Raw genomic sequence first — 19791 nt, forward strand, 5'->3', positions numbered from 1 at the left:
ATGCTAAATTAATTTGGTGGGCCATGCAGTTTATGCCAACCATGTAAGCTGCAATAGTAGTTTGCAATCTTGCACAAAGACCAATCATTTTGCCTTACATTACTACAAATCCATCAAATCCAAGATACACTAACTTCTTGGTGATTGTCAAGTCATCCATATCAAAAAATTTATTCAAAACTTTCTTAACTTCTAAATATAAATTTTTATGTAGTTAAATTAGCCCTCATTTTATGAACATAAAGTAGATGAGCTCGATAAACGTGTTCTTTTACAATATACACATGCATATAGACCCGAGCAATGTTATCTATAGTAGTAACTTCATCTATGGATTTAAATAAATGAATTTGGATTCTTTTACCCTCTCCTATAAATTTTGTTTTTCCACCTTAGCAAGGCAGTTTGCCATTTCCCATCCAACATGTATTGACCAATGTGACATAGATAATGAGGAACTCTTGAAAAAGATAATAAATTACTATATTTCGAGAAGTCTCTCATAGGATGTTGTTTGGATAGAATATGAAAAATAACACTCATCTGAATGGTCTTTGCTAGGTTCGCATCATTGGTTGCATATCAAAGCCCAAACATGATTGGATTTCCACTATTACTAATAGCAATTACATTCATTCTCTTCTTATGCTCTTCATATTCTATGGCATACTTAACATGAATACATTCTTCCTTTGATTTCCATGTCAATGTACTGATATTTCATTTCCATCTATGGTTTGTTTTTCATAAACCTTACCAATATGCTTAATTCTATAGTGTTAAACTTTAGCTGCAACTTCTTGTCTCTTAAAATTTTCCAAGTATAAATCATACACCTGCATTTTGTTGGTTGTTCATCATTGTTTGGGACTAGTTCAATGAACCGATACTTTGCTACTCAATCAACCTTAACATTCCTTTTCATTTCCCACTCCCACCCCATTTTTAAATTCCTTTTTCTTTCTTCAGTCCTAGCATCATACCCCTGCATTTTGTTGGTTGTTCATCATTGTTTGGGACTAGTTCAATGAATTGATTCTTTGCTACTTAGAGAACCTTAAAATTTCTTTTCATATCCCACTCTCGCCCCATTTTTACTTTCCTTTTTCTTTCTTCATTCCTAGCATTTTCATCGAACTAAATTTTCTTATTATGTGTTTCCCTTACAACATCTTCTGTTGTTCCAACATTATTATCCTCATTTGATGCATTTTGATTTAACTCAATGACAATCCGAGCTTGTGGTGGTAGTGAGCTATTGTGATTGGCTTTGCACTTGCAATTGCAAAAGTTTATGAACCCAAAACATTGCCGATTCCAAAGAAAGCCTTTATGGTAGATCTCTAAGTTTTGAGTCTTTTGATGGCCTCTCAATCCCTTCACTTCCCTAGGGAGTCTTATCCTTGTCAACATGTAGCCTTCCACTAACAATCCCTTCACTATTATGAGACTGAGTAGTATTAGTCCGAAACTCACCCTCATGTGACATTTCAATCCCTTCACAGCCCAAAGGAGAATCACCCTTGACCGACCTCTCACTAGGAATTAAAATTAATAGTAATTAATATTATGGTCTAGAATGAACGAACACGTGTTATTTTGCACAACTTAAATCTCAAAACTTCATGACATGGATGCACCGTTTTAAAAGACTGCGATTAGAAAATGATGGTTACGTCCCAGCATTGCATATGTTAATAAACTTTGCATTTGAGAGAGAAGACAAAATTCATGAATCATGATGATATCATTCAAACAATGGTTCATAAATGTGAAGAAATTATTGCCTACCTTGGTCCTTTACGCTTTTTCTAGAATTCTAATTCATGTGTTATATGTTGGAGGATTGTAATTTGTAACTACAGTCTCTGGCCCTCTACCCGACCATGAACTTGATTCTTGAAGGTTCCAAAATTTCAAATCAAGTTGCCAATGCAGATTCGCAGAGCTCAACAATTTTGTGATCGTATACAAAAAAGACTAAGAAATCTGAACGCATGCACCATTTTTAGAATTGGTATTTATATCATTTTGCTGAATTAATGAAATCACTCTCCATTTTTGTGAATTGTGGCGAAATGTGCCACTCCACCATTTTGAAATCAACAACCACAGGCGAAATGGGCAACACAAACAGTTAAAAATTAATGACAACGGACGAACTGGACGGAGTCATGCAAATCAAATTTAATAACAATTGGCAAAATTGGATGCAATTACAATAAGATTGGCCTAATGCAAGGTGAAGATGTGAAATGCTAAATATGATTGGCGATGTGAAGGAGTATTGACTCAATAAGCACATAATTATGGGCGATTTGGCAACCACATAATGACTTCAGATTCACCAATTTCAACCCCAAAACATCCCAGAATTTGCCAAAATGTAAAGATACACCACTAAAATTATAATTGAACATTGTTCCAAGTTGCTCCAAATTTCTAATTCTACTGAAAAATGTAAAAGTGTCTTATATAGAACTTCTTCTAGCTTATACATAAATAATTAAAAAAAATCAAAATTTAATATAATTAAAATGGAAGAAATGTACAAAATTAACTATTAATAAGAATATTCTTAAAATATTTTAAATAATTTAAATCTTTCCATGGCTAATTACCGTTCACTACCACCACCACTATTGCCATTCACTTGTAATAAAAGTTACAACCTCTAAAAATTAGTAATTTATTTAAATCTTATTTAAAATACCTAATGATTGTGATATTTCTATCAGCATTTAACTCTGTGATTTTGAGTCAAACTCATTGACCCATGTTTCATGAGTAGTGATTCAACATGAATCCATCTCTCATGAGAATAAATGGAACACTTAGCACTCATTGTATCTCGGTGATGCTGCATCGGGACTTCCCAGGAGGTCACCCATAAGACACAACACTTGGTGAAGGTTTTGCAAATGGGGTTGCAAGCTTTGGGTTTAACCATGGAGGAAACTCTGTAGTTAAGCGCGCTTAGGCTGGAGTAGTACAGGAATGGGTGACCTCCCGGGAAGTCTCGGTGCTTCACTCCTGTGAGCACACCTAGATCCAATGAGTGCTGAGTGTTCCATTTATTCTCATGAGAGATGAATTCATGTTGAATCACTACTCATGAAAAATGGGTCAATGAGTTCGACTCGAAATCACACAGTTAAATCTTGATAGCAATATCACAATTTGACTTGCTGTGGAAATTATCTCTTACTTATCAATTGATGAGCTTAAGGGGCTTTCTAATGAATGGTTCTAAGGCACAACACTTGGTGAAGGTTTTGCAAATGGGGTTGCAAGCTTTGGGTTTAACCATTCTACCACTGAGTCTAAACATTCCTCCCCTACTTACGAAAAATTACATCGTTATAACCATCTGCTTTCTTTACAATTCCTTACAGATTCAAACAAAATAATTACAAACTACAAACTTTACAAACTACACGAAATCTGCTACAGGGGCCACCTTGTTACATTCAAAGCTCTATCATTTCAAAATGCTTCCTTCGCAAAGCTCTATCATTTCAAAATGCTTCCTTCGCACAGATAATAGCTGTTAAGAGTACAGATAATTTTATTTTAAAAAACATTTTTTGATTTTTAAAATAGCCGTTGAGAGGAGTGGAGTAAGCTTTTTAAATTTTGTCTACATTAATTCTTTCATTGCGTTCATTTCTCTCTTGTTCTCTCAATGTTCCGTACTCTGTTCTTTCTTCGTTTCGTGATTCTCCATTGCTTTCAATTTTTATTCCTTTTAGGTCTTTGATTTGTTTGGTTATCTACTGCTTGCACACTGGCTTTTCTGTCCACCTTTTTTTTGTTCATTTCTTTGCCATTTTTCTTTTGTTTGTTCATTTCTTTTCCATTTTTCTTTCTGTTCTAGTGCTGCTTTTTGTGGCTGAGCAGAGGAAGGGACAGAACAGAGGAAGAGGCAGAGCAACCCAGGGCAATTTACTTCTTCCAGGTATGTAGAATTTAATACCCCCATTTCTTCTGCTGTCAAGACATGATGATTATGATCACGCAGAAACAATTTCTCTACGACTCTTCTTCTTTAACTTAGCTTATTTTAGTGCATTTCTTATATTAGGGTTCTTTCAAATACTCGACGCTGCTCTTGGCCACACAGAAACAGATACTCTTGATCACACGCAACTTCACCGGGCTCGGGGATAGAAAGGTCGGACTATCTATGTACTTTCTTATTTTACTTTGCTTATTTTAGGGCATTGTTCATTTTCTTTTTGGGCATTGTTTATTTTCTAGCATTATCACCCAAGCTGAGAAGGGTCTTCTAGTAGGGCATGAATGTGCCTAAACTTCTATTGTCGCCGTCCATTGAGCTAACAATGGATTTATGATGGTATTCACTCCCCTTCTCTGTGTCGCAGAAAGAGAAATAATGCTATTTCGCTAAAAGAGAATTCAAAGTTTAAATGAGTTAAATAAATTTAATAAAAGAATTTATGGTCTTCTGCCTCTTCCCACCGTTCGAGATACTAGTCTTTTGGTTTGCTTTTCGGAAAAAACAGAAATGGCGGAATTGTTGGTTGCGGGAGACCGCAAAAGGGAACATCCATTTTGCTGCCAATTACATAGAGAAACCTTGGCCACACTGGGTTTTGGTATGTGAGTAATTGAGGGTTTAATGTCCGTGTTGGCACATAAATATGCAGAGCCCATATTTTGTCTAACAAACCATACATACCCTTTCTGGCCTATTCTGAAATGTAGAGAAAAACAATTTAAATAGCAGGAAGAAATACTATCTGTTTCAGATAAGAGTACCATGCATGGATAATGCTTATGAACTTTGTGTTTGTAGAGTACTACATTTTTTGCCAGAAACATAATTTCAAACAAAACTATATAAGGATAGTATGCAGAGCTATATTCTAAATTAGTCACATTGTCCAAGGAAAAATTTAAACGAAGCCCCTGTACACATGTACATATTTTAAATATAAAATAACAGTGTAAACCATGGATACCATTCTTACCTATATATTAAAATCCATCTGGTAGTTATTTTCTGAAACATTTGAACAGAGCCCCTATATACTTGTATACATTTTAACTATAAAATAGCAGTGTTAATCAAATACTATTCTCGCCTATACATCTAAATCCATTGGGAGTTATTTTATGCACTATCTATCTCAGAATGAATATATATGCTATGGTATCTAATAGTCTTATTATCTTCTTAGTTTTATTGTCGTTGGTATCAGATGGTATTATTGCTGTTACTTGCATTAGAAGTAACATGTTTGATCTTGGGGATAGTTTGACATTTAAATTTAGTTAATATGTTTTCACCTAATATTCATTAGTTATTTTTGTCCCCTTGGAACATAATGCAATGAGATTCCCATTCATGCATGTGCTGCAAGAGTTCATATGTATGATCTTGGAGATAGCTTAATGCTTTATAGAAAGTCCAGTGAGAGTTCACATATCCGATATAGAGAAGAAAGAGATGGGAAGTTCCTTATGACTCAATTCCTAGATCACCAGTACCTATGTAGAAGGAAGCCATATTTCCAGAATAGCTAACACAGTGTTTGAATTCTCTGTGTTGTAATATGGAAAACAAGAATGCCCTTCATTTTTCTTTGAATATGACAAATTTCAAGCAGCAAAAGCTCTGCTTTCTTAGTCAATGGCCCTTCTCTTTTTAATCAACCAACTTCATAAGGATGGCCAGACTGCTTTTTACAAAGCAATAGTGACTCATTGATTGGCTTCCGAGGTAAAGTAGTTTTAGAAAAGACATAGGTAAGTTTTGAAGATTTGCTCTATAAATTAGATTTTAAGGACAACTAATAGGTAAATCTGCATTGTTTCATATCACGCTCCTTTTCTGTTGAATTGTTCAAAACTATATGTAAACTATTTTTTTTCTTCTAAAGTAGCATCTATTGTTGTTGACATTAAAGCATAGCCGAATGAAGACAATTTGTTTATCTACAGATGTTATCTCCAATGCTGAAAATGACTCGATATAATCTAAATGCAGTAAATGATAACGATTGGGGAATGCTGCTACATTTAGATTATATCAGGTCATTTTCAGCATTGGAGATAACATCTGCAGATAAACAAACTGCCTTCATTAGCTATGCTTTAATGTCAACAAAAATAGATGCTTCTTTAGAAAAAAAACATAGCTTACATACAGTTCTGAACCATTCAATAGTAAAGGAGCATGATATGAAACAATACCTATTAGCTGTCCTTAAAATTAAATTTATAGAGCATATCTTCGAAACTTACTTATGTTATTTCTAAAACTACTTTACCCTAGAATCCAATCTAGGAGTCACTATTGCTTTGTGAAAAGCAGTCACAAAGCAGTCTGGCCATCTTATCAGGCTGGTTGATTAAAAATGAAGGGTCCATGGACTCAGACAATAGAGTTTTCTCTACTTGGAATTCGCCATATTCCAAAGCAATGAGTTGATCTTTTCCAGAATAGCTAATCCTTTTGGATTTGGTGTATAAATCCTCATATGACAGCCATCTACGCATCGGATTTTCTCTAAGGCGATATTATTCTTTATACTGTTGACATTGTTGGGTTTTAATTCAAACATAGATTTGTAAGGCTATGATTCTTTTTACTTGTATTTAAGAATGGAGTTCTTTTGATGAACAGCTATGGATTTATTTTAATTGGGGGATCGCTAGACTTCTATTTCACAGGATTATTCCATATTATATGTGGCTCAGCAGTTCATCAACCTCATAGGATATACAACTGCAATACCCAATTGAGCTTCTGGTATGCCCGTACATTCCCTGCTTTGCAGGTTTTTGGTGTAGCACATAATATTGTTTATTTGATTTTAAATGTTTTACAATTTGCAAATCACATACAGTAGGAAGATAAATGATACCAGCTAAAACTGAGCTTAGTTTTATTCAGCTAAATCACCTACAATAGGAATGTAGTAATTTTGGTATGCCCGTACATTCCCTGCTCTGCAGATTTTTGGTGTAGCATATAATATTGTTTATTAGATTTGAAATGTTTAATAATTTGTGAATCACCTACAGAAGGAAGATAAATGATACCAGTTAAAACTGAGCTTAATTTTATTCAGCTAAATCACCTACAATAGGAATGTAGTAATTTTGGTACAGAGTTTTTTTTTCTTTTCTTTTTTTAATACCTTGTTTTGGCAGCTTTGGTAAGCTTGTTGGATTTATTCATTTTCTATAAAATTTGAAATGTGATATAGGGATTTGATTTTCCTTGTTTTTTTGTTTCTTGAATATCTATAAGGCGAGTGTGATTGGTTGACTCAGAAAAAAGTTGCTAGGATTATATTTGGGCTATAATAATACTGATTTTTATTTTTCTGAATTATATAAGTGGGCTAAAACATTTCCAGGATTATGTAACAAAGAGGTTTTTGACAAACTGTGGTAGTGAGAAAAAGAAGTCTACAGTTGATTTCAGAAGTAATTTCTTCTAAAATTGTGTTTTGTTTACATCAATACCATTTATCTATAGATTAATAAGTGTTATAGAAGTAATCATTTTCTTAAAGATTGGAGAGAATTTGAATAAAGAAATAATACTTTTGTTGTAGATAGTGCTCATTTGAAGTGGAATATGTTCTTTTGCTTAATATATCTTAGATTTTGAATTTGCATTATTGACCTTAACCCAATAGATATCATCTTTTCATAGATGGCTAAATAAGTAATTTTAAGAGATAGGTTTGCTCTGTGGCATAGAATCCAGTCTATGCCTAGACCTTTCTAGCATAAGCTCAGATAGAGAAGAAGAAAAAAAGAGGTACTTAGGGAAGGTCCAGAAGAATTACAACATAATCTGATTGTGACTCTACAAATAGCACCCCATCCCACCAGCAGTTCCTTGTTTGAGAATCCTAAACTCAGAGTTGTTGATGTCAGTTTTGTACCACTACATAACATATAGCAATTGAATACTTGACATGTGTTGATGCAAGTTTTGTATCACTTACATAACATATTAGGATTTGAATATTCGATATGGGATATCAAACATGCAACTCCTCTCTTGAAAAGTTATTGCTCATGAAGACATAAGCAATAGCTCCAATGTTCCTTACTCTTGTGGATACTCACTCAGTTTTATTGATGTGATTCGCTGGTAATCACGTAGGTGGCCTTACGCAAATTGTTGAGGATGATCCGGACTTTGGTGGGATGAAGGTGATGGTGGCTCGGTTTGTGAAATGTGTGGAGGCAGGTAATGTTAATGGTGATGATGATGGAAGATGTTTCTACCAAAGATGATGTTGGTGGGAAAGTGATGGTGGTGGAAGGTGAATGGATGTATTCTGATACTTGACCTACTCCTCTAACTTCCTTCTCTAAACTTCAACTACCCAACAACTCACTATTCTACTCCTACTCCTATGAATGGAAGGTTAGCAAATGGACAAGAATCAAACCTAATGAGAGCTGACCAGTGGACTCACTTCCATAGGTGCAATGATTCAAAGGAATAATAAACTAGCTTACCACACAAAGCTTCCCAACCAGCCACTAGGATGCTAGTGGTCTAGTATTGATCCCCATCAAACATTTACCAATGCTACCATACAACTATCCATCTACTTCAACCTCACTTAAACAACTTCAAATAAAATTTGCTTCAACAACTTGAAAAGAAATCTAACTATATGGAAGTATAAAACATGCAATAATACCCAATGTTCTTAATCAACATGCAAATCGCAACAATGAAGAAGAGAGCAATTTTGGTATTATCTTCGCAACAATTTCTCCAACACTTTACAAATGAGAGCAAATGGCTTATATAGGGGCTAGAAATACAAAGGACGGTGGAGATCAAAACAAGATCAACGATCCAAATTGGATCCTAAAAATCCTAATTAGGGTTGCCACCCCATCTGCCAATGAGAAGATGCCACCTCATCAATAGACCAATGAAAAAAGTGCAAAAAGTGGCAAGCAATGAGAAGGCACCAAAATGGTGGCCAATAAAAAATAGACACTTGTCCTATTCTAAAAGAAAGAGAAATTTGCCACTTGGGCTTATATCAAATGATCTTCTAATATAACTCTTCCCTTTTCTTTCATTTTCTTAGCTAAGACAATGAACTTAGCTAGCCTTTTGTTAACTTCTTCCATAGGAGGACAAGGTGTGTGCTTCATCTTGGGTTCCGCTGATTTCAACACGTTGCTTGTTGCTTGTAGTATCCTTTCATGATCCTTCTCATATTCTTTTGCAAATCCAATAAAAGCACTGAGAGAGGAAAGGGTGCCCAAATGTTTTTTCTTGATAGCAACCTTTCCCAACTCATCCAACCTTGATCCAAAATCTGTCTTGTTGACATCATCTTCTCTGATATCCTCAAAATCAAGTGCCACCCCAACGTCGCTCATCATGGTTGAAATGGAAGTGTCGACGCTTGGGCTGTGCCATGCAATCTCATTATTTATTTCTTCAAGTGTTCTAAATCTGGTAGTCAGTGCAACAAACCAAGATTCAACTATACTCAATCCTCTCTCATCAACCAACCTGGCCCTTTGTAAATATGTCTCTGGTAGCCCAATGAACGCCTGTAGCCTAGGAATAGCCAAATCTTTAATGGGAAGGAAATCTTTCCACTCCTCTTTGAATAATCTGAACCTGTCTCTAACAACCACTAATGACTAGAATGTTGAGATGAAGGAAGGCAAGAAATTTCGCCCATCTTGGATTGTATCATGGATCCAACCCCTGACTTCATGTAGCTGAGTTGATAACCCTTCTAAATTGCTCCCGCTGCTTTGAGGAAGGGCTGCCTGGTGCAGTTCTTGGATGGGCTGGCAATCTCTCCAATATTTGTTCTTGGCCTCCGACTTTACTATTCTTTCATTTACCTTCCTGGACCTCCTCACACTCCATATCATCTGTATTCCTTCCCAAGTTGTGTTCTACTATCTCGTATTCCTGGGCCACAATTTCATCCATTGCCTTGTTGACTGTTGGAATAGCAATCTGAACCCTTCAGTGACCATCACTATCGCTCCTGATTACCCTTGCCACTGTTTTCACCATTTGTTTTTGGTTCTTGCTATCACCCTTTTCCATTAACCTCTGGATGTCTTCAACTGTGTAGGCAGTTACCACCTCGCCTCTCGGCATAAGCATTTGCCTTAACCATAGTGGTGCAATGCATCTCCCCAAATTTGGATTCGGTTCGACTAACAAAACATCACCGACGACCTCGGGTGCCTGACTTGTTGCCTCAATGTCGATTGACCCATCTTCTTCTCTACTAGTTTTTGCCATATCGTTTCCTTGTTGGTTCTCCGAGAGAGGGGAGTACTCAGTGCTCTCTGTTGCCCAACTTTTCATCCTGTACCTATCTTGCAAAAGTGAAAATTTAACTTGTATTATGTCTAGTCTAGTCGAGTCAGTTGGTCCTTTCCTCTTTAAGTGATAAGTATCTCCATCTTCTCCCTTCTCCCGCATTACATAACTGGGTGGGTTTCCTTATCATCATGAGTCTTGTGTGTAGCTTAGAACCTTGCTCGATGGAGATTCTTGGATTATGTTATCTCAGATGAACTTACTTGCAGCTCATTTTGATCCCAGTATAAAGAGAATTGAACTTGCGGAAAATCTAGTTTCGTCTTCTCCTTGGCGGATTTTTGCAACCTGAAGGTGAAACTTTGCAGAGATTTATGAGTACAGTTCGTGAGCTTGAAGAAAGAGAGTAGGATTATATTTATGGATTGATCATTCAGGTATTGCCATATTTTTACCGTAGGAATCATTCAAAATTCACTAAGATGATCAGAATAAGATTCGGCGAAAAACTCTGAAACAACTTCTTCTCGGTGGACTTCGAACCAAGATGTTAGTTTTCTGGAAAGGCATTTGCGGAAATGTAAAGTAAGTCAGTGGGTCCAATTTTTCACTTTCCAAGTCTCTTTCATATTTTCCAAACGCTTGAAGTCAGGCGATTTAGGCATAGGAGGTAAAACAAAGATAAATGCAGAAAAGCGGAAATTGCCTTCTCCTCTGCGGGGTTTCTACCCTCGAAAGCAATTTTTTGCATCTAATGGAAAATTACTCCTACAAGCATGGTTATTTTGCAAATCAATCACGAGGTGTTTTGGGAAAGTAATGGAAGCGAATTTGTTACATATGTGAAAGTATTTTAAACAAAATTCAGCCAGGCGGGTTAAGTAAGTCAGTGGGTCCCATTTTTCACTTTCCAAGTCTCTTTCATATTTTCCAAACGCTTGAAGTCAAGCGATTCGGGCATAGGAGGTAAAACAAAGATAAATGCGGAAAAGCGAAAATTGCCCTTTCCTTTGCGGGGTTTCTACCCTCGAAAGCAATTTTCTACATCTAATGGAAAATTACTCCTACAAGCATGGTTATTTTGCAAATCAATCATGAGGTGTTTTGGGAAAGTAATGGAAGTGAATTTGTTACATATGTGAAAGTATTTTAAACAAAATACAGCCAGGCGGGTTTTCTTCCAAGGAGTACTCCATTTGTATTTCTCTGAAACTGGGTAAAAACGGGAAAGTAAGTCTGTAATTAAAGAAAGTTACCGTTGGGCCAATAGGAACAGTGAAAAGACATAGAAAAATCCATTAGAACCCTCATATTTACTAATTCAATAGATTTATCCTTAAATTCGCTCCTGTGGCATGGATCATGAAAATCAATGGACAGATTAAGGGTTCCTATATAAAGATGAATGTAACAGATTTTCAAATTACTGCTTTCTCTTTTGAACTGTTATCCTGTTGTGTTGAATAGTGTTTCCAAAAAATTTCAAAGTTACAAGGTTCACTCCTTGCACTATTTTCAATTGATAGATTTTAGTTTACCTCTATATCAGACAAAATGGCAACAAGATTCACCGGTTTTGATGGACTGGGTGGAATCAAGTCTATATGGCAGAATATCACAGACACTTCACTTTGTTATTTCGACATGCAAGATTTCCAAAGAAGGCTGAGGACAGAACCAATTCATCCCATAGCGGAGAAACTTCGAGGAAGTGGATTGATAGAAGCAACCGGATTTCTAGTAGCAGTACAAGCTCAGGAGCTAATTGTTGAATGTATCAATCACTACAACCTGGATACTAAGAAAATCTTACTACTTGATCAAACGGTGTTAATCTCAATTGATAGGCAAGCAGTAGTCAATTGTCTCTGGATTCCAAAGCGAGAAGAATTCTTTGAATTGACAGTAGGAGCTATGTCAGAATTCTCTCTAAAGAAAATGGTATGGCGGAAAGAGATTATGAGATCTTGGTTTCAGCAACCAAGGGGAGCTAAGAGTAAGGTTCCTAAAACCCTTTTCAACACTGATCTCAAGCTCGAGATCATGGACATTCTGGTCCTTTTGCATCGACTGAAAGGTGAGGTAGAAGCACTTAATTTTGTAGAACATTATTTCTTTTTGGTGAAAATAATTTGCTTAGATACATAGTATATTCACTGGGCGTATGAGGTAAGCGAGCATCTATCCAGAGCCCTTAGTGTAGCAAAGATCTACAATTCATTTTACATGTCTTCCTTCTTAATATATATGTTAGCTTCCCTACAATTATGGCCGGGCCTACCTAGAATAGAGAATTTTCTAGATGATGTAAAGAGTTATGAGTTTTACCCATGCTTGCAGTTTCAGAACAGTTATGAGGAGTATATCAGAGTTAATGATGCATTTACAATGAGGATTTGCTGGGAACTCCAAGGATGCCCGGAGAGGATATTCAGCCCAGAAGCGATGGTGGCCATAAGTCAGTTTGGTAGCTATTTCATTCAATTCTCATCCTTTTCATATTTACGTCTTGCAGCTTTCGATGGATTTCCCTTGAAGCTGCCCAGATACCCGGATGACATGACCGTGCTCATTGAGATTGTGAGACAAGCAATTTAGCTGAACGTGTTGAGAGCCAGTTTGAGGAAGAAGGGATATGAATTCCCCATGAAAGTTGGAGCCTATAGTTGTGAGTCTCGATCTAATGCTAAAAACATGATTAAGACATTCGAGAACAAGTATAAGTTAGAGGAGTATGAAGTGGTGAGGCCTATGTTTGACCCAAATGGGTATGCTAGAGATGTGCTTCAAATTGGAAGCGTAATCAAGCATGTTACTACTATGGAGGATTATTGGGCAAATTGTAAAGATGAGTTGGAGAGCCGAGTCAGGCTTTCGCTAGATTTATAGTGGATCAAATAAAGACATATGGTATTGACTTGGATGTAGAAGGGCTAGAAGATGATGGGCAAAATATGTATAGTAATACATATTTGACTAAACTAAGGAATACTCCTATCAGTTCTGAACCCTATGTGGATATAGAGGAAGATTTTGATGTTATGATGGCTTGGATCATCAAGAGGACTGGGAAATGGGTTGAGTGGACAGCAAAAAAGGGCTGGAGTAAGAGTAAGACTACTCAACCTTCTCTAGCCGCTGCTACTCCTACTTCTTCTCAGAGTGCCACACCCAGTGTTACAACTACAGCTGCCCAAGGACCTGCTCAATCTGCAGGAGGAGGTGATCAACCCCCGGAGAAGAACATTTCAATAGCTCCAACCTGCCAGGGCGGTCCTCTACCAGTTATTGGAGGCCAAGCTAGCATCGAAGAAAAGAAGACGGAAGAGCCGAAGGGTGGTGTTATTGCTCCAATCTCATCTCCTCACATCACTCCAACTCCATCTCCTCATCATAGCCCTGTTCCATCTGCAAGTGCTCCTCGTTTGAAGCCAACTAGTTCCCCCATTTAGATAGTATAGATTGGGGATGAAAAGAGTAGTAGCAGCGAGTCCATTGAATTTGATGAAGCTGCAAAGAAAACTCAAGAGGAAGAGAAAGCCTCGAGTTCATCTAGTCTTCTTTTTCAAGATCCAAAGAATCCTTTCTCTGCAACTACAGTAGCAGTGACTCCAGTAAAGAAGAAGATATTTAGCATAGAGTCACTTGGGACAGCTTCTAAGGTGATTGGTACAGATTCTTGGTTAGAAGACATGTTAGAAAGGAAGAAGAAAAGAAAAGGTGAGTGTACCTGTGAAGGACACTGTGTCTCAAGCGGTTCGCTCCGGGACTGCAATGGTGAAAGCTAAGAAGCAGAAGACCCTATTGATACTTGGATAAGATCCAGAGATAGGGCACTTGACCATGGAGATCTCGAAGCCGAATAAAGTGGGAAGAATTGAAGATATGTCACCTGATGACTTCACTCTACACTCAATTGATCTTGGAGAAGCTAGACACGATACAAAAGTGGGCTTGTGGAGATCAAGTAATGAGGTGATAGAAGAACTATTGGAAAGCCTAAAATTGTCAAAAATTAAGATGAAGGCCGAGATAGAAGAATTGAATAGGTTTATCAGGCAACTGGTTGTTCCATTAGCAACCATCACTGGTGTACCTGCTACTCAGAATCCTACCGTAGCAGAAGTACAAGCTTTTATCTTGCAACTTCAGAAAGATAGACATTTTGGCCAGATTGGAAAGGAATGGATTGAGAAACTCAATTCAGATGGAATTGCTCTGATTGATCAAATTGGAAATGTTATCCTTCGATTGGAAACTGAGAAAGATAATATCATATCTAATTGCAACACTTTGGTTGCAGAGAAGGCAAGATGCGATGAATGCATTTCCCTCTTGAAAATGATCGTTCAAATGAAGGCAAAAGAGGTGGTTGAAGCAAAGATTTTGAAGAAAGGGATTGAGCCTCTATTCGAATGGCTTCAAAGTATACAATTTAAGCTGGAGATGATTCAAAAGGCTGAAGGACTCAAAGAAACAGGGGAAAAATTGAGGAAGACCGAAGACAGAGCATTCGAACTCATTCGAGGATTACACACTGACTCACAAACCAGTGGGCAAGGGAAAGCTCTTATTGGAGTAGAAGTAATGAAGAACAACTTCTCCACATACTTGAGTAATCTATCTGGAATGACTTCAAGCAGTCAGAACAGAGTGGTAGAGTTGCAAACACTTGGTGGATGTGTACAGGTGGCTATGAAAGAATTGCCAAATCAGTTAAATGCTGTAAAGGAACTGGCTCAAGAGCATTCAAAGTGGCTCTTGAGATTCACCAATGTACATGTGCCTAGTCATGAGGAACTAGTTCCAGTTATAGTTGCTGCTAAAGCAAAGAGGGCGAAAGCTGAAAAGGGGAAGAAGTCCAAGTGATTCTGTCAATTTTTGTAAATTTTGTAATGCGACAAACTGGCATCTTGCCATTTGTCCTTCTCAGAAGATGAACCGATTAAGTTTCTATTGTAACGGTCATCTCTTAAACCCTATATGTACAAAGTTGAATGAGGAATAGAGGGTCGGCAAAATTTTTGGTGTGAAATACTTCTTGTTGCAGAGACAATCAAGAGTATTTTATATTGATTATTTTTTGTTCTAGATGGTTTAAGTTTGTATCTTTCTCTTATGGTTTGGATTGGAACGAGGAAGAAACAAAGTTTTACTTTCCTTGTTTGTTATACAACGAATGAATGCGATAAGTATTGTTATTGTTCGTTCCGAGAGGAATTTTAAATGTTATCAATTTAGCAAGTAAAGTATAGATTTAAGTTCTTGTAGTTTAGCTCGTGGGAAAGTTTTGTGAATTCATAAGATGTGTGGATGCATAAAACCAAATAGATTATTAAAAACTTCTATTCGCCTGAGTTATATCTTGCCTAAGTCTAGCTTGGTGATACCTCTACTGTTCTCAAGTTAAGAACACACCCCCAATTAGATGATAGGAATAAACATAATTCATTGAAAATCTATCATAGGGAGTTGTACCTATTAATTTAGAGAAAAGCCCATTCATCTACAGATGGCTTTTCAACTGCTGTAACTAGATATTGTTTAGAAACTTCGGGTATTCAAGAGTCAAATCAAAAAGAACAAATCTGTTTACCAACACTCTCACTATAGCCACTTGATTCTGAATCAGAGCTCACCTCCACCGCAGCTCTTTTATCACTTGAATTAACCTCTTGGCTTCTAGCCTCAATTATACTCTATCTTTTTCCAATCAAACCTTCTTTTCCCCTTTTCAATCTCATCAATGAAAAAGTACATCTAGTTTTCAAATTGCATCCCTTGAGCTAGGCCCATGATCTGGTTGAGAAGAACAACGAGATCACCATATTCTAGTTTGAAATCTGCCATTGTGAACCTTGATGATCTACTAACACCTTTCTTTCCCTCGTTAATCCAATTCTGCTTTAGATGTGGAAATAGGCCTCTTGGTTATCTTGAAATGATTTGGTTGCTTGGTTATCATCACAACCATCATGCCCTTGTATTGGAGAATGTTGAATGTTTCTTCGATTGCTTGTTCGCCAATGTTGGCCAACACTCTCTTCTCGTCAAAAAAAATGATGGATTTACTGTTTAGATCAAATTTGGATGCACATTCTATAATCAATTCCGGACACGGTAATGTAGGAGGAAAAGCTGCCACATGTACGATTCCACTTTTGTATATCCTCTTTGCCAAGGGGGATTGTCCAATGTACTGATATTGGTGTCAGTTATTCTCTTCATTTTCGAGGAGGGGGGCGTTTTGGGCACCATATCCTCTTTGCCTTTCTTAGTGTTTGTTCGCTTGAGATTCTTACTTGCACTAACATCCTCCATGCTCGTCGCCCCTATTACGGGATTGTAGAGTGGTGGACAAGAAGGCAAGTAGAACCAAGGGAAGCAATCCTTAGACTAGAACGAAAGAAGGATGTCAGCTTAAGGACCCCTTGCAACTCTAGATGATGAAAATTCACCTTAACCAATAATCTTACAGCGACTTTTTAGAATTAGGACTAAACCTTAAGAACTTCAAACCCTTTGCAAATCAGAAATTTATCATGTATTTCACCTCCAAATAAAATTACCCAACCTAGGGCCAAAAATCGCAACTTCTTGCAAAAATCAGAATTTTATCTTCCACAAATTTTAGCTCCCACAAATTTCGGCTCCCTCAAATTTCGGCTCCCACAAATTTCGCCAAGCAAGAAGAGTGCGGATCTGCTCTTGCAAAATTGCCAACACCTTGAGAAGGAGAAGTGAGAAGTGAGGAAGAAATGGGAGAGAGGCCTCCTCTTATACCCAACTTTCTTACTCCCCCCAAGCTAGCTGACTTGGACTCTGGGAGCAAGAAAAACAATAATTAATGCAAAATTATAGCCCACAATTAAATACTTAGCTAAAATTTAATTTTGCCAAAAGAAAAATTGCATTTAGCTCCAAATTGCAAAAAGAAATGAAATGATGCCTTGGAGATGTTAAATATTTTCATTTAATGAGGATTTAATAATTAATACGTCATTAAAATTGGATTTTGGCTAACCAAAAGCCATTTTTCAATATTTAATTACCAATTTCATTGAAGGCAAAAAGTTTTCAAGGCAATTTTAATCTATTAAAACCAATTTTTTGCAATTTTTACCCAAATTGATTTTGCTATGCCAATTAGAAATTTTTTGACAAAAATAAAATAAAATTGCATCTAGAGCCAAAAAAAGAGTTTTGCAATTTAGCCATATTTCTACAAAATTAAAATTTTCACTAAAGAAAAATTTAAGATTTCCCAAAACACAAGTCTAACAAAATTTTCCCTTTTGAAAGATTATTCAAATTTTCACAGTTATATCCGGATTTTCAAAAGAAAATGTCTAAGTAAAAATTTACAATTTTATCTTGCCAAATATTGCTCTTGAAAGTTGCTCGGCCTAAGGATAGAATTGGTGGCTCTGGAAAAATCAAGTTAAAAAAACTGGGTGAGAATAAGCTAAGTCTCTCCCACTGGCCTGAAAGCATCCAAGGTGTGAAATCTTCAAAACTCAAATTTTTTTGGACAACCCAAAATTTTTTCGAGGCGATCAAAATAAAAAAAAGGGAGTCCCCAAAGAATTTGGGGTGATGGTGTGAGAACCTCGCATTATTTGGCGCTAGAAGAGAGGGGCTAAAAATTTCATTCCGAGGATTTATTGGAATTATGAAGAAGAATGGTGCTTCCTAGATCAAATCAGCCTAGAGCAACTTGGAAAACACTTCAAGATCACATTGTAGCAAGTTTGTGCTCAACCGCTTGGGAGGAAAGTGAGAACACTAGAGAGTACCTGAACACCGTTGACATATTAAATCAAGAGGAAAGAAAAGTAAGGGCTATTGAAAGGATAATTCAAAGGAGATTAGAATGTCAAAGAGAATTGGAAAGGAAGCTTGAGAGAGAAAGGAAAGCACAAAGACAAGCTCAAGCTATCATTGAAGAGATCTCAAATTAGAGAGTCAATCAAATTGGCATTATTTTCAAGTTGGATAGAAAGATTGGGTCTTTTTCCCCCGAAAGATTTGAGAGACTGATATCTGATAAGAGGCAGAGGATACTGAGAAATACACCACACCAAGAAGAGGACTTACTTGTGTTGGAATCTCCCAAGAAACCAAGAAATCGTCAGGTAACTAATACATCAAACTTAGCTAGCCCCTCAAGCAATCCACCAGTTCAGGCTCAAGTTAATTCACCAATTCAGACTCCAGTCAACTAGCCAATTCAAGCTCAGATCAATCCACCAACGATGGCTCAACCACCATGGATCCAAAGCAATGCCTTGCCACTCTTATTCCAACAATACCATGATCTACTGAAGAATCCAGTGGTATTCTCCTCTAAGTTTTTTTTCAATGACCCTAATTGAACAACGGACAAGCATATCAAGGTATTCCAAGAGGCATTGTGCAATAGAAGAATTCAAGAGGAAGATGTCGTGTGTAGGCTTTTCCCTTGCTGATTAAGTGAAGAACCTTATTACTGGTTTGTCAATTTACCAACATCATCGATAACAGGTTGGGTTAAGCTCAAAGAAGCCTTTCTTGCAAAGTTTGGTATGCCCATCACACCACTGGAGTTACATAGAAGGTTTGTGGACATAAGGAGGCATGATAGAAAGATGATAAGTTCCTTTAATGATCGTTTCCATAAGGCTTACACGAGATTGCAAGCCCCTTACACAATGACGAAAGCTGGTGCATTGGAAGCATACTACAGTGCCTTGGACAACCAGACGGCTATGTTCACGAGAATGGCGAATCTTGCTCCCACAACGTTGATTGAGGCCTACACTAAAGCAATTGAGATAGGAAGGCAATTAGGCCAACAAGTAATGGAACCCCAAGGTGCAAGATATCCAAACAATCCGGTTCCATAGCTTACATACCAAGCACCTGCAAATCAGTTAGTAGTACATTCGGGCCCCCCATTATCTCAAGCTCCGCCATCAATGCCAGTTTATCTACAAGGTGCAAGTTCTTCCACAAGGACGCAAGAAGAAAAAGATGAGATGAAAGAGGTGATTGACCAAGTCAAGAAGCTGTCTAGGGAAGTCATCTATTTGAGAAACTAGAACAATCAACTCCAAAGTTTCCAAAGAAATAATCAAGGAAATAATTACTAGAATCAAGGTGGAGGTTATCAAGGAGGATATCAAAGAAACCATCAAGGAGGATACCAGAGGAATTATCAAGACAGAGACTACCAAAGGAACAACCAAGGTAGTAGTTACCAAAGGAACTATCAAAACAATAACTACCAAGGTAACAATCAGTCACAAGACCAAGGATACGACAATCAGTCCAACCAGAGGAGAACTTGGAATATGGGTCCAAACAATGGAAATGTGGTGTCGCCACTTGATAATCAGGCTTCAACGGACAATAGACTAGTGGACCGAATATTCTTGGCCAAGTCTGCCATGTCCAACTATTGTAGATTCCATGAGACTGATTTACATTCGGAGTTA

At 37.1% G+C, this 19791-nt stretch overlaps 1 protein-coding gene across 1 annotated transcript in view; it reads left to right on the forward strand.

The window, feature by feature from the left end:
- The window catches only part of LOC149560818 (uncharacterized), a 155592-nt gene that overhangs the window by 100740 nt on the left and 35061 nt on the right, over positions 1-19791 (forward strand). Inside the window, exons 4-5 of the mRNA XM_089827689.1 lie at positions 3878-3958; positions 4085-4174. Of these exons, the coding sequence (XP_089683815.1) occupies positions 3878-3958; positions 4085-4174 (171 nt within the window). The remainder of the gene's footprint in view (positions 1-3877; positions 3959-4084; positions 4175-19791) is intronic.

This window comes from Cupressus sempervirens, chromosome 4 (genome assembly GCF_028749045.1).
Source record: "Cupressus sempervirens isolate cs-2001-9-10 chromosome 4, ASM2874904v1, whole genome shotgun sequence".
Taxonomy (NCBI): Eukaryota; Viridiplantae; Streptophyta; class Pinopsida; order Cupressales; family Cupressaceae; genus Cupressus; species Cupressus sempervirens.